The following is a 26316-nucleotide window of genomic DNA, read 5'->3' as shown; positions in this document are numbered from 1 at the left end:
ATCTATAGCAACTAAAAGTAGCTCAGTGGTTGTCCAGGGACGGAGGTATGGGGTGAGCAAGATTACAAAGGGGCATGAGGAGATTTGGGGGGTGATGAATATGTTGATTATCTTGATTATGATAAGTAAGGTGATGGTTTCACAGGTATGTCAAAAACTATATACCTTATATGTGTGCAATTTATTGTATTTTTTGTACATCCCAATAAAGCCATTAAAAAAAGCTATAAAGAAAAATAAGACACATCAGATCAGCAATGAACTAAATTGTGTACTTCTGACTTACAGAAATACATTTAAAAGCATCCAAAATGACAATGCAACATGCTTGGTTGTAGATACTAGTTTAACTAGAAGGACCAACCACTAGAGGACCAAAGGACCAAAATTACTTTCCATTCCAAGAAAGAGCAGAAAGATTAAAAAAAAAAGAGAGTTTCACTTAAAACCAGCGTGGGTTGGGAATGGCAATTTTTATTTTAATATAAAATAAAAATACATGGAAAGGAAAAAAAGTAAAGTATCACCAGACTGTCTTATTCTGTGGACCAAAGAGTCACAAAGCTAAATAATGCTGGTCACGGAAATAAGGTATGGATGACACCGGATACATCTGGGAGCTGATGAGGAAGCAACCAAGTTAGGAGCCATCTTTTTCTGAGTTTTAAATCCCAGCGGGTTCTCATCAGTAGCCTTGAGCGAACAGGCTCTACCAAATTTTCCCCACAACAATTATTCCCCTCATCCCATAGACGTTCTGACAAGTGTTTTCCCAGATACCTCCATCCCTGGAGTGTTCCTTGCACCCCTCCTGGAGCAGGAGTCCTGAATTTCAGGGGCAAACAGGAACCACCCTGGGAGCTGTTTAAGAATATGGATGACTGGGCCTCTCCCCACAAAGAGCTCCCTATATGATTCTAATACGCAGCCGGGGCTGGGAATCACCGCTCTGAAGGCTCCCTCATCTCTGGAGAAGCGCTGGGCCACCACATCCGGCTGGTTGGTCCCTTTACTTGGGAGCCCGTTCTAGTCCACTACTGCCCAGCTGTCAGAATGTCCCCAGAGGAACTTCCCTGGTGGCGCAGTGATTACGAATCCACCTGCCAATGCAGGGGACACGGGTTCGAGCCCTGGTCTGGGAAGATCCCACATGCTGCAGAGCAACTGTGCCACAACCCGTGCGCCACAACTACTGAAGCCCGCGCACCTAGAGCCCATGCTCCACAAGATGCCACCGCAATGAGAAGCCTGCACACAGCGACAAAGAGTAGCCCCCGCTCACCGCAACTAGAGAAAGTCCGTGCACAGCAACGAAGACCCGATGCAGCCAAAAATAAATAAATAAATAAAAATTTAAAAAGTATTTAAAAAAAAAAAAAAAAGTCCCCAGAGTGAGGACTGACCTTGAGAGCTCATCCTAAGAACCAGCAGACCCTGAGCTCAGAGCTTAATCTAGGTTGAGAAACTGCCTCCAAACAGAATGACAATGACCGGTTCCTTTACACTAAGCAAACTTGGGGAAGTGATATACCTCAAGTCTGAGGAAGCTAAAAATAAGTATAACCTGGGCTGAAAATAGGTTTTTTTAAAATTATTATTAAAAATTCCTGTGTATCTGCCATGAATGAGGACTATCAGAGTGACCGGCACCACCGGATCAAAATCCATTCTTCCCTAAAAGACTCAAGCTAAGAGACAAAGGCATTTTCTAACTCAGTCCTGTTCCCACACTACCGAGGTCACTGTACCTGTTAAAGCTTACAGAACAGTTTTCAGCACAGATAAACAGAGACACTGGCTCAGTGCTTCTTGACTGTTATAACTCTACATAGGGACTTTCTGGGCCCAAATCCACAGGTTGCTAATGGCCCACATGGCAGACAGAGAAAGAAAAAGAGCCACATCAAGAGACCACCAAAATTACTTTCCATTCCAAGAAAGAACAGAAAGATTTAAAAAAAGAGAGTTTTACTTAAAACCGGCGTGGGTTGGGAATGGCATAGTGTGAAATATTAACAATCCTGAAGCTCTCTTTGTTATGCAAAAAGGGATTTTAAAAAAAGATCCAGCTTCTATCTGATGAGTGTACTACTCAACCACCCATTTCTTTTCTTCCTTTGCCCAGGAATGGCCAGAGTGATGTAATTACCACAATAGACAGCTGTCTTCCTGGATAAAATCACCTTGTAAAGGAGAAATGCAATTAGAGGATGCAATGAAATATAATTTTTAAACTGATTTTGCAGGCTGCCGCATTCGAGTTGGTGCTTAATGGCCAGCTTCTTTATTACAGTTTCCTATTTTATGCAATTTCTCTTTGATTCAGTATCTATGGAAGACATGGAGTCTTAAAGTTTAGTCCATGTCACAAAGGGTCTGAGATAAATATAGGACAGATCAGCTGAGAAGCGAGGCCAGGACCAGAACCAGACAATAAAGGGCTGAAGTGCCACTTGACGGCGGGGCAAGGCTGGGCAGGGCGGCAGTGTCCTTCGCCAGCGCTTCCTCTGCGTGCCCTCCTCTGGTCTCCCTCCACCACCCCTGGCAGAGTCTACCCACTCCCAAGACCTCTCCTATCACCCCTACACTGCTGACTGCCGAAACTCTGCTTCTTCAACAACAATCCAAGCTCCAGACCCATATTTCCAAAAAAACCATTTTGTTGTGAAATTTTAAAAAATATACTCCAAGGTAGATAAACAGTATAATGATCTCATCGACAGTATTATATTCTCATGATCCAGTTTCAAAAATTAGCAACGATTTTTATCATATCCCTCAACCCTTTTGAGAAGTGGAAGGCTGGAGTATCTTAAAGCAAGTCGGGTCCATCATATCGTTTCCCCAAGGCTTATGGACACCTCCAATGTGCTTCAAAGGGAACTCATTCTCTTTTCCATCGGTTTGCAGACAGGAGTACTTCTACACCTTTAGATTGCCAGCTTGATCAAGCATACACCTAGCCTGTAGAGAGGGCCTGACAAATGCGTGCAGAGTGAACAGTACATAAACATAAACACACTTGTGCAAGCACGCACACGCACGTGTGCACACACAGTAGCAAACCAGACGGCATGAAGCAGAGGTCCAGACGGAGGGTCTAGATAACGAGACGGGATCCAGGACTTGCTACTGGCTTCCTGCCACGGGCCAGCACTTCTGAGAACGGGTGAATGCACGGAAACCCTCTGGCTGAAGCAGGGGAGCACAGTAGTTCTCCTGTCCGTCTAAAGTATGACAAATCCCAACAAGTTCCGGGTTTCAGCAGGCAGCTATTAGTTGAACCAAACACGGTTCTCTCAAGGGGAGAAGAGGATCTTTTACAACACATATGTTAATGAAGCACAACGACATAGAGCATTTAAAACAAAATGTCCCTATATTTATTCTCCATAGACAGACTTTTACGTTAATATTTATGAGGGATTCCTCGTTTATTTCTCCCAGAGATTTTTCTCCTGCCCAAATAGAGGGGATAAAAGATAAGTAACATGAACCAATTATCTTTTAAACAGCTACCAAGGACCACCGTATTTATCTGCATTCTGCTACTTGATTAATCTTCCCAACACACCACCTTCGGCACACCAGCCCCTGCTCACGGGCCCCAGGGCCCACTGCTCCCTGTGGAGCTGCTGCAAGGCCTCTGTCTGCCTTTCGGGCCCTGCTTTTGCTGCCCCAGCCTGCAGATCCAATCCTACCACCCTCACCGAGCAGAGCCAGACCCACAACTGCAAATGCTCACCTGCCGGCATTCCTGCACCTGGCTCCCAGCCATTTATATATCCAACGCTTACGCTTCCAGCTTATCAAGAGGCGTGAGCAGTACAAACGCACGTCCAGCACATCTTGTAAAAAGACACTCTGGCCTCATCAGCTTGGCGGGGGGCGGGGCGCAGCACAGAGGGGAACTAGCCTCCAGGGCTGGTTCACTCAGCCGTCAGTATGTGAGCCAAGGCCAGGCAGGAAAGGGACACAGGGAACCCTGGTCCCCAAGGAGTTTCCAGGCTTAACAAAACACAAGGCAGACAGTGGCAAATGCCATGGAAGGGTCACCAAAATAAAGCCGTACAGGAGTTCAGAGTTGAAGGTTTCTATCTGCCCAGTCACTGAACCACATTTTCCCTTCCCCAGTCAATGCCACAGATGGAGAAAGACACTTTCCTTCTCCACCTGCCAATAACACAAGCAATAAACACATAAAAAAGGACATTTCAAGAACGATTACGGACTGCGTCTTCTCCGGGCCCTAGAATGGAAACTCTGAACAGCAGGAACAGGCAACAGTGGAGCCTGGATACATAAGAAGACTACTCCACACCCTCGGCCTCAAGTGCCTTCTGATTCGATTTCAAGGCAAATGGAAGACAAATGTGAACAGCAACAAAAAAGCAGAGGAAGAAAATGAAATGATGCTTGTGCAGTTAAACTTTTACAATCCAATTGGGTGAGGCCCTGGGCTCTTCCCTGTCCCCACTCCGAGGTTAAGGGTGCAGGCTGGCTGCACGAGCTCAGAATACCAGGTATCTGACCGCCCAGGGTTTCTTTCTGTCACAGTGTCAAGATGGTCTGACAACATTTTATAGAGTTCTCACCCCTTTCCCAGCCACAATGATAAAACTTCAAAATAGCTAGGTATACTAGTTCCTACCAACCTTTTAGCCTGTACAAGGAAAACTGGTTGAAACTAACAGGCTGAAAATTATTTTGTTGACCAAACAGAGGGATACAATGAATTACAGGATTGAAGAGCTATATACAGGTAACCCCTGCCATATGAACACTCCTATCCAAACTCAGGATGCTGAATAGATTTGGATAAATTTTTTTTTTGATAAGACTGGCATCCCTCACTATTCCGGGACACAGCTCCAGTCTTATAGGAAAAAAGGCAAAAGAAGTACTGAGTCAGACAGCTTAAACATAACTGATGTTAATAAATGAGCTTCCGTAGTGTTGGTTATTGGAAACTGATCTCTTCCTTATTAATATGGCCCCACAATGGAGAGGAAGATTCTTCCACATTCTAGAATGCAAACAATGTTTTAATCTTTAATTACATTCTCAATTTCAACTCTTCTGGAGAACTATAGCCACCAAGGCCTAGGATTATTTCTTTATTACACAGCCTCTCAGTGGTATTTAATGAATATTGTTACTTAATACTTGCCAGTAGGGGAAAGGAGGATTTAGTGAATTTCTACTCAAGTTTTGATGACTTTTTGCTCAACACAAGGAAACTTACAGCTGCAAAGTTCTCTGTTTCCTTTCGGGAACACTTGCTCTGCTCACCAGCCCAAGCGCAGAGAGAGAGTCAGCCTGGGAAATAAGCATCCCTGGAAAAGGGGATTCAGGAAACGATGCTGTGTATTTCTAAAGCTCACGGCAATGAACCGGTTTGCTTCTCATTCGTGGTGTATTCACTGTCACTTTGCTCAGAGACAAACTAAACTCTAATAAAAAGAGATGCCAAACATTCTTGTTCAAGGCTCCTACCACCATCTAAGTTGAAGAATTTAATATAAACTTATCAACATACGACCAAATTCTGCCCTCAACAAAATATCAAGATCCTCGGGAGGCAAAGCAAAGCCCAAGTAATCAAGAAGAAAATTGGGTCCCTACAAGGAAGCAGGTTCACAGTCACTATCAAACGACATCTATATCAAGGTTTCTGTAACAGCATAGCAAATACAGAAACTCGGAGTTTCATCTCTGTGTGGCTGAGGAAAAAAAACTCGTAAAAAAGGTCTGGAAAATCAACAACAGAAGAGATAATGATGTAACAGCCAGGAAGCTACAGGAAGAGACTCTGGGTTTAGTGCGCTTCATCCTGGCAAATATTTGCCTTTCTCAGTTTAAACATCAATGACCACGGTAAGTGGAGCCCCCTCGTTCATCACTATCGCCAAGGACAGATTCATGTCACTGCTTTGCTCTCCGTGATTCCTGTCGGTTTCACGTTAAGCAAAAGACAACAGAAGCCTCCGCCTTTCAAGAACAGAAGCTGCATTTACCACACATTTTGGAGAGAATCCAATCATCTGTATAAGCACCATGTGTAATTTCAAGTCGACGATCTCCTTGGGAATTAGCGTGCAAGGCAGGGGCAGAAAATGAGCCTCTTTCGGCTAAACTCCTAGAACCAAACCAGTGGCCACCGTACCGAAGGCAATCTGTTGTTCAAACACGGGACCCCCTAGGTGTGCGTGTGGTGTCATTATCCCTGTTACCTCCTGAATTGGTGGCCTTTCTCTCCAGCAACACTTGTCCCTGCACGCAGTTTTTGTGTGTTGTTGTTACTCAAACCTGAGGGAGGTCATCCAAGAACAGGGACATGAAGTGAAGACTCCCCACACTCTGGAAGGTATCAGACAATATTGAAACAGATGCCGAATGGTGAGGAAATGCCACTGGCAGGCTCGGAAGAACACCAAGGAATCCTTTTCAGCAATAAAATGCAACGAAGCACTGCCACACACAACACGAATCAATCTCCAAAACGCCACACCGAGCAAAAGAAACCAGGAGGAAAGTACTATGTTCTGCATGACTCTGTTTACGCGGAGTTCTAGAAGAGGCAAAACTAGGGAACGGGGAGAGAAATCAGAACAGTTGTTGCCTGGGGTGGCTGAGAAACTGGAGACATGCATAGTCAACTCCTTCAAGGAGGTCTGCAGTAAAGAGGAGAGAGGGGAGCGGGGAGCTGGAAGGGGAGGGGATCATGAGTCGGGTGTTCTCCCAGGAGATGGTTTTGGAATAAGCATGTCTGCATTCTACCAGGAGTGGGCCAGGAGAAGGGGAACACTGACGGAGCAGGACAGAAACAGGAGACCCACGGAGAAATGGCTCGGAGGAGGCGAGAGGGGACCGGGCCTGGTGGACAAGCAGAAGGGCCGCTTGTGGCTGCGAGGGGGGACGGCGCATCCCCAGTGACCAGCGAGAAGGCAGCCTACGAAAGGCCCTTAATTTCGTAGGCAGGACCTCTTCACAAACCATAACGTGATACAAAAGAAGCTGCCTGGCCTGACAACTTCTGGGGCAGAGGTGGGGGGGAGGCAGGCAATACTTTTAAAAATAACCTTTCTGTAAAACATTTATGTTTTTTTTCCTGAAACCTAAATGAGATCTGTGTGTGCGGAAAATAAGAACACAGAAGAGTCTTTCACCTCGGCTGCCACTGAAAGCCAGCATTTCCTCAGGCCAAGTTGCTGAACAGGAGTCACAGGCCAGTCAGCTTGGCCATATTGATTAAAACCAACATCCCACGTTGCCACAAAAGTACACTAAACAATACAGCATAGAGTTGAGACTGCTATCTAAGAGAGCACAAGTAAACGTGGCTCCAGCTGACATACAGTAAGTACACAGCGATCTCAGGATGCAACTTACAAATCAATCAAGTACGACAGCCACTTCCCAGGCTGATCCCAATCCCACAAAGGTCAAAGGCTGACAACGTTTACCCTGCAACAGGGGACACAGCTCCTTTATGAAAACAATAGTGCCCGTCTGCAAAAGACTTAATATGAACACTCGGGAATCACGGAAGTGAGGTCGCTTCACCAGTGCCCTCTGAACGCTAATACGGGATCAAAGACCTTTCATCATGAACAGCATCTTTGTCTCCTCACAAGCTTCTTTGGAGGGGGAGAAAGATATGAATCATTAATCCCACAAATCACTAATCCTCTGGGAACTCAGGGGAGAATCTGAGTTTTCAAAGACTACTGCTATTAAAGCCAACCGCGTTTAAAAAACAAACACATTAACGCATGGTACAACTCTCCTGCGTTCTTGCCACGCCTGTGGTCTCGGCGCACTCAGGCAGAGACGGTGGTTTTGTGGCAGTAGCTTCCGTGCCACCCAACTGCTGACACAAGCCAATGCAGAAACTCAACTGCCACCACACTAACAGACGCGCAGAGCTCCAGGGGCGGGCGAGCGAGGAGCCCAGCCCCTGGTCCTTCGCCGGCCTCCTCCACTGTTTAGAAATAAACCCTTTCCTGGTAAGCTGGGACGAAGTGAGAGAGTGGCATGGACATATATACACTACCAAATGTAAAACAGATAGCTAGTGGGAAGCAGCTGCATAGCACAGGGAGATCAGCTCCGTGCTTTGTGACCACCTAGAGGGGTGGGATGGGGAGGGTGGGAGGGAGACGTAAGAAGGAGGGGATATGGGGATATACGTATGCATATAGTTGATTCACTTTGATATACAGCAGAAACTAACACAACATTGTAAAGCAATTATACTCTAATAAAGATGTTTAAAAAAAAAGAAAAAGGTCATTGGAGAATATAACACAGAAAAAAGAAAAAAAAGAAATAAACCCTTTCCTTAGAATCCTGTAGGCTTATGCAAGAAAGCATCCAGCTCTCCACAAAGGAAAGCCTCCATCCTTCACAGCTGGCAGTGGAGAAACCGGGTGAAGTTTGGCTGGGCCTCCCTGAGTGGATCTCTCTCAGCATCCTGCCTGTGGCCTTCTCGGGCACGTTAGGACCACGTCCTTAGGACCTGGCACACTCGACTATGATTCCCTGCTACTTGTTTGTTCCTCTATTTCTACTCAGAGTGTCCTGAAAGCCGAAATTCTATCTTATTCGTCTCCAAATCCCCAGCATGGAGCACAGAACCAACCACCTACAGGCCCCGAGTAAATATTTGCTGAATAAATAAGTCAATGGGGCTCACAGGCTCCGCCACTCTTCCCTCTGTGTAATGTCTCTCCTCATTGGCAGCTGGGGCGCTTTTAAAATATATCTGCAAATTCTTTTTTATTTTTAAATTTTTATAATTTTTTGGCTGCACCCCGTGGCCTGCAGGATCTTCCTTCCCCAACCAGGGACTGAACCCGGGCCCCTCGCAGTGAAAGCTCCGAGTCCTAACCACTGGACCGCCAGGGAATTCCCTGAAATAAGTCTGCAAATTCTGACACTCCTTCCTTCGAAAGGGAGAGGCTCTTCTCCCCACCTTGAATGTCAGTCAGACGTAGTGAATCATTTCTAACACACACTACAGGGTGGAATTGATGCTACGTATCCCTGAGGTGAGGCCATAAAAAGGATAGGCTCTGCCTGGTTCGCCTTCTTCTAGATGGCTTGCTCTGGAAGAAGTCACCCCTAAGTCCAGAGGACACTCAGGCACCCTGTAGACCCTAAGTCCAGAAGACACTCAGGCACCCTGTGGACGTGGGGAAGAACTGAGGTCTCCCACCGACAGCTGGCACCAACTTACCTGCCATGTCAGTGAGCTACCTTGGAAGTGACCTTTGAACCCTGGTCCAACTTGCAGATGACTGTGGTCCTGGCTGCCATCTGACTGCAATATTATGAGAGGCTCTGAGCCAGAACCATGAAGCCAAGCCACTCCCAGGTAGGATTCACAGAAAATATGGGCGATTATGTTTACTGTTATTAAACCACTAAGTTTGGGGGCAATTTTTTATGTAGCAATAGATGACTACTGTAGCAACCCTGGAGGATTCGGGTGTTGTTTTATAAGGGAGTTCAAGGGATTTCCATAATGACAAAGATAGTTTATGGTCATATCATACTTACAGTAAAAATTCTGTAATGAGTCGTGTCCTACAGATAAAACCACAACATGGCTGATTAACAAAAGCAAATTTAAGTATTCCACAGGTCAAAATATACTACCTTAAAATCTAAGAACTACATTCAATAAATGTTGGGATGTGATACAGAACAATATTACAATTTTTCATGACGGTTGTTTTTTGTTTTTAAAAATTATATATTACATATGCATAGAAAAAAATCTAGAACAATATCCATCAAAACTTTAACAATAACTTTCTCAGGGTGACGGTATTATTATTTTTTCTTTTTTTTTTTGATACCTTTGGTTTTTTCAAAATGTACAATATGTATATATTACTAGTGTCCTATTTTTTAGTCTAAAAAAATATGTATGATCCAGGGCTTCCCTGGTGGCGCAGTGGTTGAGAATCTGCCTGCTAATGCAGGGGACACGGGTTCGAGCCCTGGTCTGGGAAGATCCCACATGCCGCGGAGCAACCGGGCCCGTGAGCCACAACTACTGAGACTGCGCGTCTGGAGCCTGTGCTCCGCAACAAGAGAGGCCGCGACAGTGAGAGGCCCGCGCACCGCAATGAAGAGTAGCCCCCGCTTGCCACAACTAGAGAAAGCCCTCGCACAGAAAAAAAAAAAAAAAAAAAAAAACAACGAAGACCCAACACAGCCAAAAATAAATAAATAAATTACTTAATTAAGAAAAAAATATATATATATATGACCCAGTTAGGCCAGCAGCTATGCATTACTGGTGTCTCTATTCTGGACATCTAACACTATAAGTGGCACATAGTAGGTGCTCAATAAAAGTGAACAGAATGTCCTTCAGCTATAGATCCTGCCTACTGGACGGTCACTTTACAAAGGGATTCCAGGATAATGTGAGTCCACAAAGCTCAATGATGTGAAAAGGCAGCAGTCAATTTTCACAGGAAAGAGGCTACTAAGTAAAGGAAATCATTTCAACATTGTATTCTTAGGACGCAGTAACCACTTTTCTCTTTGAAACTAAGTATTTTGAGTGATTTATTATAAATTTATAATGACAGTTGTGAACACCAGTTGTTTTCTTTTTTTTTTTTTTGGCATGCGAACAGAGTCCGTTGATTGCCTTGGTGCTTAAAATAGTTTCTAAGTGTCCTCATAATAGCATGTCACCTGTAAACAGGTTTCAAGCCAATGCAAATTAACAAATGGTGAACAGATGGACTAAGAGCTGACTTTTGTCAAGAGAGAGTTAGCAACAAACACTTTTGGCTCCAGTCTTGTGGGACCATTAGAAAGTCTTTCACTTCTCGCCAAGCATCTTGCCTCAGTAGACAATCCAAGCAGAGAAGATGACAAGTTATAAGGGCCCGTTAGACTTTTGAGAGCCGAAAGTTGAGATGTGCAGAACCACCAAATCAACACATGAGAAGCATCAGACAGAAGAAGCTTCCTGCCAAATGGTGAAAACTCTCTCTATCCTGCATCATTCAAAGAAACTGTCCCTGTAGTCTCTGGAAAGGATGGCACCTGTGCATGCAGCAGACAAAAAATAACTTGCTGGAGGCTTGCTGGTTATGTTCATCCCATCCTGGAAGCAAATGTTAACTGTGAAGAAAACCTGAAAGTCATAGAAATGATGGGCTATGGGTATCCACTGGTGAGAGCAAAGACCCCCAGAATCATCTCCTGTAATCTCCCCAGCTCCTGAATGGCCCTTTTCCTCCTCGTTCTCCAAGTCTCCCCCTAATGTCCTCTCCCTGGAGAGGCCTTCTCTGACCACCTGTTTTAAGCAGTCTCCCCTCCTTACCACCCTATGTGTTCCCTTCCCAAGTACTAATCATAACCAGAAATCGTTGTATTAATTTATTAATTTGTTTAGGGGTACTTGTTTTTTGTCTTTCCCCCCCAGTTAAACCAAAAGCTTCAGGAAGATGGGACCACGTCTGTCTTGCTCATGATTGTATCCCCAGAGCCTAGGGCAGTGCGTGGCAGAGAGCAGGCATAATAAATAGTTGCTAACCAAACAGAAAATAAATGAGATCCTGTGTAAAGGCAAACAACCGAATCTCCCCTGCAAACACTCCTTTGGACTGGAGATTTTAAAATGTAGTTTGTAACTGAGGATGTAAGCAACAGAGGGTACAATAGGAGGGCGGGTTGGGCTGGGCAATGTGTTTAAAGACCAAGTCGAGCTTTGGGGAGTAGTGCCCCTTTCAGGGGAGTGTTCACGTGGATAGAAAAGCTACTGGCAAAGACTGGTGTGCTTCAATTTCTGACTCCACATCACTGACTGAGCCTTGGCCTTCATCTACTGGGGCTTCTAGTAAAGAACAACCCAACGGGTGGAATAATTGTGGCATATTCGAAGGAACACTACACAGCAACAAAAAAGAACAAGCAACCTGGATGAATCTAACGTATTGTGTTGAGTCAAGACAGTTGATATAAAAGATGACATGTTCTGTGATTCCATTTATATGAATTTCAAGAAAAGGTAAAATCAATTGTTCAAGGAAGTCAGAATAGCTGTTAAACTTAGGGAGGGAGGCGGCACGGGGAACGTGAGAAGAACCCTTGTGGGGTTCTGGAAGTGGTGGCCACGTGGCTTGATCTGGGTGGAGCTACACGGAGGTATACACATGTGAACAACCAGTGATCTGTACACTTTACAGTGTCTGCTATCTCTCCTATTGGGAAAAGGAAGAGCACATGTATTATTATTTTAAAAAAGAATAAGTGGGCCTGGCACTGATTCTAATCCCAGCTCTACCAGATTCCCGAGATGGGCTGCAGCTTATCAAAATGTGCTCCTCGGCTGTCTCATTTGTAAGACAAGGAGAACTGCCCTTATGCTCTGCCAACTCTGGGAATGTGACAAGGAAACAAAGAATAAGCTCTGAGGTATCCTGAGGTCCTAGAGTCACACACAAACCGTGTAAACTATGAAGTGCATTATAACTGCTTCTTTTAAGACCTATGCAAAACAGATTACCTACATGTTTGGTTTCTAATCTTAACAGATACCTTTCTAAAAGAAGGAAATGATTTTGCAAAAACAAGTTTCCATTTAGCTAAAAACAAGCACAAAGTAGACTTCACCCAGGACGAATGTACGTTTTTCAAACCCATCACTCACTGAGGCGGTAAGACGAGAGTCGTGGGTTGAGCCTTTGGTCTACGTTTAGCAGATACTCCCATCTGGTTAGCAGAACGTTTCAACGACTGTTGATTCAAAAGGCCAGATGCCAGACCTGCATGGTACTGCAACTGCAGAGAAAAACCAAACAAAAGGGGAAGAAAAATAACATTTGGTAAAAGCTAGACAAGGGGTATTACACTATCAATACCTGATACATCGTACCGGCTCAGAACATTTTTAATAACTTCAAATACAGCTGCTAACATTTTGCTTCAAGGAATGTATTTATAAGGAGATAATCAGACAAATAGGAAAAGAAACATAAATAAGGTTGTTCATCATGGCATTACAAAATGATAAAGAACTGGAAACAATCTAAATGCCCAACAATAACTGGGAAATTGGGTAAAATATGTAAAGAACTTTAAAACATCATTTTGTTGAATTAAAAAAAACAAACAGGTTACACTGTAAACAGAGAGACACTTAAAAACATGTTCTCTAAAATGTTAACAGTGTATTTTGAAGTAGTAGAATTGGGATAATTTTTTACTTTATTTTTCACTACCATTCATATATGCTTCATGTAAATGGTTTTAAAGCTTATGTCATTTTTTAAAAGAGGAGCCAGTGGGTTTCCTTAAAGACAGATTAGTTCTGGGAACTCCTGCTACTGTCATGTCTTGCTTATAATAAAAAGCATATAACTCATAGTTCACTGCAGTAAGCCAGGAGCACAACAGGCTTATCATAAACAGATTCAAGCATACCGCTGGGCTGCTGTTTCCAGGGGTTAAGATACAAGTATCAATCACAAGAATAAGCACATGAACATATCTTACGACAATGTATACAAATGGATACGGGTTCACCGAACAGAACTGGTTGGAGAAGTTAATTCCACTCCATGTACATGCAACTGGAACAATACAACTGGGGTAAGGAAGCAGTAGACTTTACATGGGCTGAGAGCCAGCATCCTTTGCTTTGTTCACGACAAACTGCTGAGCTTCGAGGTTACTTAGGACAGATCATCTTACTTTTCTAGACTTCAATTTCTCTATTGGAAAAGAGAAATAATACTGCCTAATTCTAAAACAAACAGGACTTTTTAAAAATCTTCTTTATTGAGTTATAATTTACATAAAACAAAATGCACACATTTTAGATGTACAGTGTGATGTTCTGACAACGTATACCTGTGACACTGCCACCCCAATCAAGATACAGAAAATCTCCATCACTGCAGAAAGTTCCCGTGCGCCCCAATGCAGTCAATCTCCCTCGCCCCCAACTCCGATCATGAGGATCTTTCCATTTAAAATACAACTCATCACCCTCACTCATTGCCAAATGAAACTTATATCCAATTTGACATGTGACTATGACTCCCATCTTCCTTTTTAAATCCCATACTTTTGTATTTTAGATCTTAAGAGCTGTCATTCATCTCTATAATAAAATTATCCTTGAAAGGTATCCCAATTTTCAACAGATGTAAATAAAACATTCAGATGTGAAAATGCCAAGCTAAGAATTTGGATTGAGACCACTTACAACGTCCAGTATGTTTCTTCCTCCCTTCTCAAATTAAGCAAGGTCTTTCAAACATTTATTTAGAATTAACTAATATACAAATAGTAATTCATTCTGAAGCTCTGAATCAATTTCTTTTCAAAATGCTCTTCCAAGGCATAGATTTCCTTTGCAGAGTCAGCTACATTACAGCTCATGGTAATGAAACTGGTGACCACCATATAAAAGGGGCCGGGCCCTGGATGCAAAGGGTAATAACGTTCTGAAAAATAAATGGCCTCACCTAAAGCCACTGGGCTGCACACAAATAGAGAGTGAAAGAAAACAAAACCAACTGAAATGATCTGCTTCTTGAAAGTGGCTATAAAATTGAAGATATCCAGTGACCCAGTAATACTGAAATGTCTGTGTTTGGAGCATCCATATTGCTTTTTAACAGGCTCTTGATTTACCTGGTCGATCTGCTGTGGGAGCCTTATGGCTGCACAATACAAGACAAAGATATATCACATTGACAATAAAAACAGAGCTCTTCTCGGGGTGGAAAGGGGGGCATAATTTGGCTCTAACAACTCATCGCAGACCAATGAATTTTGCTCAAATTTGTTTTTCTGCTACAGATTTCTTAAATGGGAAATCGATGGAAGCAAGGGACAGTACAAGTTTGAAAGACGATGTTTCAAAATGTCAGCTACTTGGGTTTCGATCTTCCCCACCAGAATTTGCAATGAGTGCAATATGCATGGAGCTTTATGGAATTAAAGGGAAGGACAGCTTGGCAGGGGTCCCCTCCTGGCTCAAGGAATCGTCTCTCCTTTTGGCCCTCCTTCTTCTTTGTATCTTATTGGGGTCCATGCAAGCTCAGCCACTCCAGCCCTGCTGACTCAATTTTGAGTGGACGAGTCCTGCTAAGCATGCAGAGCAGCATGGTGATTCTGCCCACCTGGCATCATTTTGATCATTTGCCCAAACAAACAAACCCTAAACAGCAGAAATGCATGCTAGCTGCTGTCTTTCAGAGGGTTCCTTTGAAACGTCTACCGTCTTGGATGCTCTTAATGTACACCACACCCCTGAGAGCACACGAAGATGGAAGGACTTTTCTTCCCCCAAAACAAAACCTGCCTTTGAAAGCTGACTCACAGTGATTAAGCAACATTTGTTCACCATATATACGTTTCCCAGTTTCCAGGAACACAGCTCCGACTGTCAAGATCTATAAGGAGCCCATTAAATATTTACCGAACCATCTTTATAATGGGAGAAAAGGTCAAAGTTAATAAAACTGACAGGCAGCTCCTGTCCAACTGGATTTATACATTATTTAAGCACTGAATACTCCATTCCATGAAACACAGTTTAGATCTGAAAAGACTCTTGGAAAATGTTCACTCAGCCAATGGTTCTAGAACAGCAGAAGGGAGTTCAGAGCTAATCTACAAATTAACATTAAGAACATATCACTCCCCAAAATACTGCCATAAGTTTTCAATTACAGGCTCTGTAATATTTTCTATAAAAATATACTTCAATAAACATATGTGGCTTGGGAACAACTCTATTTCAAAAGGCAGCTTATCAAAGTTATAATGTGCTTTTTCTATCCAAGATCATTTCTCCATTACTCAGCAAGAACAATATGAAAGAGGGAGAGAAATAAAGCAGTCCATTCTTTCAACTTTCACGTCTCACAGCCGTGGGGAATGGGAGTGCTCACGTGGTCAGCCGGGGTGAGGGGCTCTTTGTTTACTGGTAAGGGGCTACTCAGCAGCAGCTGCTATTTCCACGTTCTCTGGATCTTGAGAGCATTTCTCTCAGTTCCCATTTCGCTATCTATTAATGTCAAACTTCTATTTTCTATGACTAACCTCGGATTTTTCTGTCAGTTCTCAACCTCAAGCCCTTTCTAATCAATTATGTCTACTAATTAGCTCTATGCCTGAGATATTTTCAACAACTCATAATGATCTGAGGGAAACACCATTTTGAATTAGGAAAACCTTGATTTACCGCATATTTCTTAAAGTAATGCTGTTTTAGTAATATTAAACATGCACAAGTGTTGCATGTTACCAGGTAGTGTCCTGGTACACTCTAATGTACAGACTAAGAGCCTCTATAACAAGCATTCTCTTTGAAAATGTGCTACTGGACTCTGCTACTAACAAGAGCTGTGCGGTCTTACACATCTCACTCCCCTCTCTGCAAAACATGCGTTATGTTTTCTCCAAGGATCCACCTAGCTCTAAGGTTTGATTCCTCTAGGTTTCTAAAGAAGTTATATGGGTATTTGACTTCACCACAAAGTGCCGAAGGAATGTCCCTACAATTTCATACAACAGCAAACCCTTTTCCTCTGGATAGCCTAAGTCTTTCCTGCTTTTTAAAAAAGTCCAAATCCAATTAGCTTTAATATGCTTCAAATTACAAGTAATGAAATATACTGGAAGGAAATGACATGAAAGGAAATTATTTAAAAAAATAGGACTCAAATGCAAAGTTTCTGACTTAAATCTTGGGTTCAGAAAATCAGATGAGCAATGATCCCCCCCCCCCCCCGCTTAGTTCTCCAACTTGTTTCACGTCTTCCACGTTGTTCTGAACGCTCTACCTGCTCCAAAATAGATAAAGGGCATGTTCTGCAATGGACAGAAGTTTGAGAAGAAAACAGAAGGAAATTCATCATACGGATTACATTCAATATACTAATTAAGCCAGTGGCGTTCAATTAGGCCTAGTACTTAAAAGCTGTAGTGTTTCCTAGAACCTCCCAGGGGTCCATGGTACAGCATCTATTCATGAGCAACGCTATCCTACCCCATGCCATATGGCCTGAATCCCACTTTAAGAAAACTGACATTCAAAAATCTCAAAATTTATAAGCCAGATCAATGAAGGTTTGATTCTTCCTACTCTGAAAACCATTATTTCGTTTTCAAAGACTCACCAAAGGCTTCTTTAAGGGTGGGGAGCAAGTTCAACAACAACAGCAGCAAGACTTCTCTGAACCTTAAGGCATTTCACTTTATTTCCAAAAATCACTTTACACAGAATTACATATATGTTCCTAAGAACACTAGGAAGACACATTGGTACTTCCAGTAACTAAACCCTTTGGATGAAGAATGAGATAGAAGTAAGCCACAATAAATTCTGGCTGGCTTAGAGAAGGGCCACAGGAGGGGAAGAAGAGATCAAGGCTGGGGAGCCCCTGGGCCTCCTCCAGTCCCCCTCGGGCAGCTCCCCTCTCCCAGCAGAGCTCCTCTCTGTCACTGGGATTTAGCACCAGGTAATGTAGCCTGGTCCAGGAGTGAAGCTGGCCACGAGGGAGACATATCTGGAGGATACAGCCTTGTTATTGATTAGTCTGCATTCTCTGCAACCTGCAGGGCGGTGCCTGACGTACAGGTGATGCTAATGAATTTGTCAGCTCTTAAGTGGGCTGGCAGATTGGTGAAACTGTCCTGGCCTGGCCTGGCCTGTCACTGGAGCCAATCTAGAGAACAGGATGACTCCATCAGACGGTCCTCTTAAGGCTGGTCTCTTACAAAAGCAAACACACAGCTTTGCAGGTGCTCACCGTTGTGACAGAGCCATGAAGGAATCCTTTCTCCCTCTTACTCTAATTGCTAAAAAAGCGGGCATGTCTGAACCTCTCCGCAGGCTTGAGCTCAGGAAAAGGCATCCATGGGGACTGCACTCGGATTACTTCAAATCATAGAATTCTCATGTCAGAGAGGAGTCTTAGTGAAGCCACCCCTCACCCCACCCACCCCACCCACCCCACCCACCCACACTTTACGGGAGAGGAGACTCTGACCTTAAAGAGGTCACACATACCACACGAGGGAAAAAGCCATTCAGGGTTCACCTCACGTATCTTTTTCCTGTGGTTTTAAGTGTGCTGCATCTTTCTAACCGGAGGACCTGGCATTTGTTGTCTCTGCTTCAGCAATGGAACACAGGGATTCTTCTCGGGCAGGCGGGAGCTAGAGCTCAGGGGGCGGGGCGGAGCATCTCTAGCATTCGCTGGCTCTTGTCTGCTCCCTTCGCTCTGACCTCTTGCAGGCGCGGAGATGTCACATGTTTTTCCCTCCTACTGACTCCAGTCATGTCTAAGGTGGGGAGTTTGGGCAAGTTCTAAATGCTATCATTTTAAGGTTTTAATATCATTCGGCATCAAAAACTTTGGAGAAAAGAAACCAAGAAACCATAGAAACCTCAATAGTGTCAGAAAACCTAAATTCTAGACTCAGCAGTAACACATCTGACCTTCCTAGCAGCCTTGGTATCGTTTGATGGGGCAACTGTGCTACTGCTTCATGGGTTTTCATAAATTATCTTATTGTCCAGGAGAATCCACATGTATATTATCTGTTTTTACTTAGGGATCATCTTTGAGAATTTGTGTAATACATCATGGTAGTAAGAGGCAAGGGCACTATCCGCGTAGGACCACTTCCCCTGCAGATCACTGACCATAACAGCCAGAGCTGGTTGGCATAAGTGCACTGACAACCTTTCCAAGATGCAAGAGTGCACGCCAAGCTCACGGCCCCAATCTAGGGACATTTGACACCTGGATCAGTTCATGCCACGAACACCTGGATCAAGCCACACGCCACGAAGCTGGCATATGTGTATGTGGCGCTGGGAGGGTGGGGGAGGCTAAGGTGAGATTTTCATACAGTCATATTTCTCCTAAACCATTAAGCTTTCAACTAAAACCAATATTTGTGCAAAACTAGGAACACTTCGTCACCACTTCGAGTTGCAAAAACCTTTGCCCCTCATCATTAAAACGTGTTTTGTTTCCAGCTAATGAGAAAGAACCATGTATTATAATAAAGCTCTGTTTCTTCTTTGGAACATAATTCTAAGGAAAGAAAGAAGCAAGGTTGCCTGGTATTATCCGTGCCAAGGAAAACAACTACAGAAAAATACCATAAATCTAATTGTTTTGCTCAGGTTTTTATCTAAATATTAGATAATGATATTAGCTTCTTTTCTCCTTTTATCTCCTACTGCTTCTTTCATATAGCCAATATGAAAAAAAAGAAAGAAAGAAAGAAAAAACAACCTTAGATTTGAGCTTTTATGGGTAAATGATTTTTTTTTTTTACTTGGGCAAAACAGCATCAATAAACCATGAGGAAGTTTATTTGCCTATTTGTTCTCTACTGGGAAGCTGGGTTTCAGGTCTTTCAATCACCATGAAAAGCAGGACACCAAATCAGGGCTGTGCTTCTGCTCAACTGTGGCATCATTTGCATCCTAAATGCCACTTAGGTTTCTTTTTTCCTACATATGAATCCTCAAATGTCCAAACTTCAAAACTGTCAAAGAAGTAAACAGAGAGCATGGATAGCAGTCTTTTTCTTTCTTAAATATCTGCAATGTTTAGGGTTGTTTAGAATTGTTCCTCTGGAGTGTTCCAGAACTCACACCTTTATTAATAGGCCTTTCTCCACAACTGCCCCTATTTACACTACAGCTGTATGCACGTTATCATACTTCAAGGATGCCAATCAGCTGGAAGAGTTATCACTCATATATCTAAACAGATTCAATAAAAAGCAAACTGTGAATGTGGCTAAAAATGGAGGAAACAACCATCGGAGGGACTATTTGTAGAGGGAGAGAGAAAGCAGACAAAAGAAAGCGAAAAAGAGACCCTAACAGACAGACAAGGGTACACAAAAACTGGTGTTTCCCCATCTCCTGTTAACCACCTTACCTTTCATAGCAGGCTTTCAACCTATCTACCCTGCGTGGTCCTGGAGAGCAATGCACAGGGTCATACAAATCATGTTGGAGGGCCACTGGGCCACTGAAGAAGATGAAGGCAGGATATACAAATAGGATCAAGGCAAAATCTGACAACGCACTAATGAGAGCATTCTAACAGACTATTAAACGATGGTGACAATGAGAACATGTCCTCTGAAGAGGGACAACATGGGGGCAATCTTGCTCACCTACATTCGTATTAGAGGAAGCAGTCCATGCCAGATGGGCCATCATGTTCTTGTCTCCAACTAAGCCTGAACCACCCCAGAATAATTATCCTTTTACACACTATACTATATCCAACAAAAACAAAATGTGTCCTTGACCTTTCTCTATCACTGACCAAAGATAGAAGTAGCAGGGAAGAATGAATGACACGTCCCAGAATTAGCTTTATATTTCCACCAGAAATGCCAAACACTAGTTTTCTATTGCATACCTAGGGCCTGGATCAAAAGTCTAAAATGGAAGGCTAGAATTATGTCTAAGGTGCCTTCCAACACTGAAATTCTATGATGATGTATTTCTCTATGAAAATGCAGTCTAAACTTGCATTGGTGAAATTTAAATATATTTTTGAAACACAAACATTTTATCAGTCACCAGAAGTCTCTACTTAAGGCAGTGAAAGAAGGGAAAGGGCTCTTTGTGATGTCTGATGCTTGGTTGTTAGTTGAAATCTAGTGCAACGCTAGAGGTCCAGCAAGTAACAAATGTTTGTTGACATACACTACTTTGTTATTCTTCGCAAACATTCATAGGTGAGGCCTGGAGGAAGAATTGAATATTCCCATATAATAGGTATGTCCCTGGATATTTCTTTTTTTCTCTTCCTCCCAAAGAAAACAGAGGTTTTTCAACTGAGAAATGAGTAAAATGACAACCACTGGACACTTCCATATCTCAATTCTAGACACTGAATTCTAAGCATTAGTCACTTGCCGACTTATCACTGAAAAGAGTTCAGTCGAGAAACCAGTAAACGTGATTTTTAAAAAATTACCAATCTCATCAATTTAAAATTATGATTAGATTATTATAAACTTCTTTTATGGGTAGTAAAAATGATTCCTATGTGCTCATAGTCAGTCAGTTTAGATTCAGTTGGACAGTTTAACTCTCCCTTATTCTAACGTCATGAAATGCCGAGTTCTGCTTTAGGCATCATTTTCATTACCATCAAAAGCAGCCCCCATCGGCTTCTTCTGCTTCCTTCCATAAACATAATAAACATCGTCAGCTGGGAGCCAACTGGCTCCAAATCAGGGATCTGATCAGCCTCAGCCCCAGCCCTTGCTTACTCAGGAAATGAAGCAAGGAGGCGGGGAAGAGGGAAAGGTAGCACAGAGAAAACTCAGAAGGAAGAATGGGAAACAAGTCATACGATCACTGACTTTAAAAGATACATAACTATGATGTCAGACAAGCTGAAAATAACAGGAGTGGAAGCAAAAGGCCAGCGGCTCAGGTCGGAGGCCTGTGAGAGCAGGAATCAGGAAATAGAAGAAAACATTCAGGAAGACACTTTTTTTATTGATCATTTTTAACAACTGCCTTTTCCCTTTGGGAATAGGAGGAATAAGGCCTGGTGGCTTGCGGGCAATAAGTCCAAGGAGGCAAGTGCTTTCCTTTGTGCTTTGGCAGCAAAGGCTGCAACTCCAGAGGCAGCGTGGTCCACTGGGTAGGAGGACGAGCTTTGTAGTCAGACAGCCCCGAGTTCAAACCTCAGCTCAAGTACGAGTTATTCTGGGCATTTCTGGGTGTTTCCTCTTCCCTCTGAGCCTGTTTCTCCATCAGCCCAATATGGGGAAAAAAAAAAAAAAGATTTCTCTCTCGCAAGGACAAAGCTGTTCTCTTGTTGACTGAGCACACTTCCTAAGGCAGACTTCAAAAGTGCCTTTTCCTTATCTCACAACAACCCCATGGACAGAGGTATCGCAGCCTCCTTTTACAGATGAAGAAACGGAAGGTCAGTCATAGAAATTAAGTGATATGGTACGTGCAGAAGATGTAAGCACAGGGCCCAGCGCCCCGGGAACAGAGTTGGTCTTGTGATTATCGGAAGTGACTGACGCCCCAAAATTCGCCTCTTCCAACGATGCCGGGAATGACCGAATTTTCACAAAACTGATTAAAAGTGTATCACCTTTTAATCAGATACTGTCATCCTAAACATGTCAGATAATAAACTGGTAAGTGTAACGGAAAAAAGGAAAAAGTACCCCCCCCCATCCCCGCTGTTCTGAACGAGTTAGGTATGCTGAGAAGGAGCCCCGACTTGGTTCCTCTTGTACAAATGAGGAAAAGAAGCCAGCACGCTGGTGATGCCTCACAGCCAACTCTGTATAAAACTCTCCGTAAAACCCAGGACAAATGTACGGAGCCTACGGAAACGCTGTAAGCGCCCAACACGAAAGGCGAAAGGCGACCCAGAGGATCAGCTGGGAAACTCCTTCCAGTACACCGTGGAGAGTGGTTTTTAAAGCTACGAACAACCTAAATGCCCAGAAACTTGGCTCAACCTTGATGCATTAAACAAGCAAGTTACAGAGTATTTCTTAGGCAGCTAACAAAGTATCCAGCACTGGAAGATCAAAGTCTCTCTCCAGACTCCCAGAGTACAGTCTTCCCTAGGTATCCACGGGGGACTGGTTCCAGAACCTGCCGTGGATACCAAACTCCACAGATGCTCAAGTCCCTTACATAAATGGTGCAGTATTTGCATATAACCTACACACATCCTCCCGTAGACTTTAAGCCATCTCTAGATTACTTATAATACCTAATACAATGTAAATGCTATGTAAATAGTTATAAAAACAATGTAGATGCTATGTGAATAGTTGCCAGTGAGTGGCAAATTCAACTTTTGCTTTTTGGAGCTTTCTGGAATTCTTTTCCCAAATATTTTCGCTCTGCAGTTGGTTGAATCTGAGGATGCGGAACCCACGGATACAAAGAGCCGACTGCACTTGTTTCCTTCCTTATCGGACTGTTGAAGGTTTTTTGTTGGTTTAAGTTCTGACCGTGAATGTCTACACAGGAAGTATGAGAAAAGGCAAAGCAGGAGTCAATGCAGGATTTTCCTATGATACATGTGGGGTTAGGATTTTTTCTTTTGGAAGGAAAAAAAGGCAAAAGTCATACATACAATGGGTATGTTTTTGGTTTAAAATGAACAACAGGTCAGTGCGAAATTTCTACTGATCAACAGGACTGAGGTACGACTTCTACTGATCTTAATCTAATTAAGAGTGTAGGTATGTAGTCAACTACGTGGATATAAACCATGAGCCCTCTACTTAACCACCGTGAGCTTGGGTGAGTTGTTCAACTTTCCAGAGCCTCAGTTCTCTTCTATTACTGGGGATAATACTGCTACTCGATACCACTTGGTTACCCTAGAAACGATCTGGGGTTTCACACAGCAAAACCACAGTCAGCTTCTTGGAGTTCGCGAGAATTAAGTACATGAAAGCACTGAGCAAAGTCGCTGGCACAAAATACACACTCAAGAAATGTTAACTATGATTGTTATTACTCAGCTGAGGCTGTTGAGCCATTAACAATTAGACTGAGTGTGAGGGGTGACTAAGCCAATAACTGGAAGGCCTTGCCTCTGATGGAAAAACCTTAGAGGAGACGGACCAGTGAAAAACAGGCCTGTTTCTGGGTGGATCTGGGTGAGGGGAGTGCACAGAGTTTGGCAGGACCATAAGAGAGCTGAGCCCCTGACACAAAAAGGGCTGCTCTGATGTGCAAGTTACTTACTTCTGTGATGCTTGGCAGCCCTACTCAAACCCCAAACTGTGCTGTAAAGAACAAGTCAAGCATACAAAATGGGGATCAGCCGGAGGCAGCTGGGAATGTCCAAGAAGGAACAGTAACAACACGTCCATCGCCAGCCACATCCATCCAGAGGTGAGAAGTAGCCTCCTTTTGGACCAGAGAAGGGAAAATAGTAGGCAACTGGTGCCACATCCAATGTTACCTTTTGTTACACAATACTCAAATAAATACATTGCCTTTCCCCTTAAGTACCTGGCAGGTAGGAGCTGAGAAGAGCTGAAGCTAGTTCAATCCAGTCCAGAAGTCTTTCTGAAGCCCCTTTTATAGGGCTGACCATTAGAGAATGGTTTTTGTGTATCTGTCTTTGCCAGACTGTCTCGTACCATTTGACAAGCCCCACAGGCCTGGCAGAGGGCTCTACATGGACGTTCAATAAATGTTTGCTGGGAATGGGATGGCTTGATGGATGCAGAGCATAGAGCTAGACACGGATGGATATAAAAAGAAATGTTCTCTGCTTTTAGAGGGTCAAGATCTGCCTAGAATGCACGCTCCATAAGAGCAGCTAAGAGCACCACAGAGCTCCTTAGTCATCTTCATCGTTAGGTCCCCTTGTCTAGAACAATGTTCCGCATAACAGTAATAATAACATGAGCCAATGTGTACATAGGACTCGTTGTGAACTAGGTGTTATTCTATTTCATTTAATTCAATCAAACTATACAACCACCCTATGAGGCAGGTACTATTATCTGTATTTTACAGATGAGGAAATTGAGCCACAGATGGTAAGTGGCCTGCCCAAGGTCATGGAGCCCAGTAAGTGGCAGGGTCAGGCTTGGAATCTGGACAGCCTGGCCCCAAAGTCCCTGCTCTGTAACCACTACACTCCACGGCTTCTCCGGAACTTGGCATGTTCTCAGTAAGGATTTTTAATTTTATTTTTATTTCTTTTTTGTTTGTTTGTTTGTTTTAACGAACCCTTGTGTCGAAGTATTTTTTAAAATAAATGAATACATGAATACATAACTAGCAGGGGACGGCTAGGGGAGATTTGAACTAAATGACAGAGTACAGTGGGAATCTGGAGTCTGAATGACCTTCATGCCTAAGGTCCCTACAAAGTGGGAGGATGAAGGGGCTCTACTGCCTCCCCTTCCTCCCCTTTCCTCATCTGTAAAATAGAGATAATAGTACCTACCGCATAGGGTGGTTGCATAGTTTGACTGAATTAAATGAATTAGAATAACACCTAGTTCACAATGAGTCCTATGCACACATTGGCTCATGTTACTATTATTGTTATGTGGAGCATTGTTCTAGACAAGGGGAAAAGGCCCAGCTCGGCCTTTTCAGGGTGCAACGAGCAGTGACACTCAGTTAATAAGGGTTTGCTGTGAGGCTCCCTGGGAAGTAGAGAAAGCAGATGTGTCCGCAGCCAGGCCCCTCAGACAACGGGAGCAAGCTCGTGCCATTCGGCCAACCGCTCCCCAGCTCACGGCCGTTCTGACTCCTGGCACTGGCCGCCTCTTCTAACGCCCTGCAACCAACTGCTCTTGACTTGCCCTTGTTCTCTTCCAGGCCTCCGCCTGCTGCTACGTGAGTGGGCAAATTTGCACACGCCACCTTTTCACCCAGTTAGTGCCTTCTCACACCTGAGAAACAAAGGACGGACAACAAACGGGCGTTACAGAGCCACAATTTTTTTTTTTTTTTTTTTTGCAATATAAAAACGTGTAAAAAGTTTTGCAAGTCAAAAGCTTTCTCATCAATATAGGCGCCAAAACTCCTGTGGCAGCAAAAACGGACATGAACCGATGTGAGTCTATTTAAATCTTAATTTATCTCACGTAGTGTGAAGAGTCAAACATTTTGCTACACAATATTTGATTACAGGGTACTGCCCCAGACCCCGCTGGAGAAATTCGTAGTATATGAACCATCCTACCTTTCAATAATCCAAAATATTCAAAATCCAAAACACAGTCAGGCCCGAAAGCTCTGGATAAGGAGCTGTGAAGCCATGTCAGGCAGTGGCGAGCGGGCCGGGCAGCACGCATGACTTCTTGTCACGCGGGTCTCAACCTGAACTTCACCTTCGCAGAGAGCCTCCTCTGGCCACCGGATCCAAAGGCGCCTCCGGGTGCTCTCCATCACACCGCAGTGCTTTACCTTAATCACGGCAGTAAACCCAAACAGGTATTTTATACGTATTGTCTGTTTCTTTGTTTAGTGTTTACGTCCCCCGCTCTACCCCGCCCCCAACACATACACTAGAATAAAAGCTCCGCTGAAACCCAGACTCTGGCTCTCTTCATCACCACTGCAGCTCCGACACTCAGAACAGTGTCTGGCACACAGGTGTAGCTCAATAAGTGCCTGACGAACGAATAAATGAGAAAACACTCAGAAAAGGCACGGAGGCATCACAGGAACGGTGCACAGCCAGACCCACATACCCTGCCTACACAAATTAAAAATCCATATACTCCCAAGCAGTATGGATTTTTCAC

The 26316-nt window shown here is 43.6% G+C and overlaps 1 protein-coding gene across 1 annotated transcript in view; it reads right to left on the bottom strand.

Annotated features, from left to right (window-relative positions):
- The window catches only part of MED27 (mediator complex subunit 27), a 207709-nt gene that overhangs the window by 129630 nt on the left and 51763 nt on the right, over positions 1 to 26316 (bottom strand). Inside the window, exon 3 of the mRNA XM_068552526.1 lies at positions 12686 to 12816. Coding sequence (XP_068408627.1) covers positions 12686 to 12816 — 131 coding nt within the window. The remainder of the gene's footprint in view (positions 1 to 12685; positions 12817 to 26316) is intronic.

Source organism: Eschrichtius robustus, chromosome 10, assembly GCF_028021215.1.
Source record: "Eschrichtius robustus isolate mEscRob2 chromosome 10, mEscRob2.pri, whole genome shotgun sequence".
Classification (NCBI taxonomy): Eukaryota; Metazoa; Chordata; class Mammalia; order Artiodactyla; family Eschrichtiidae; genus Eschrichtius; species Eschrichtius robustus.
This window is presented reverse-complemented; position numbering and strand designations above follow the sequence as displayed.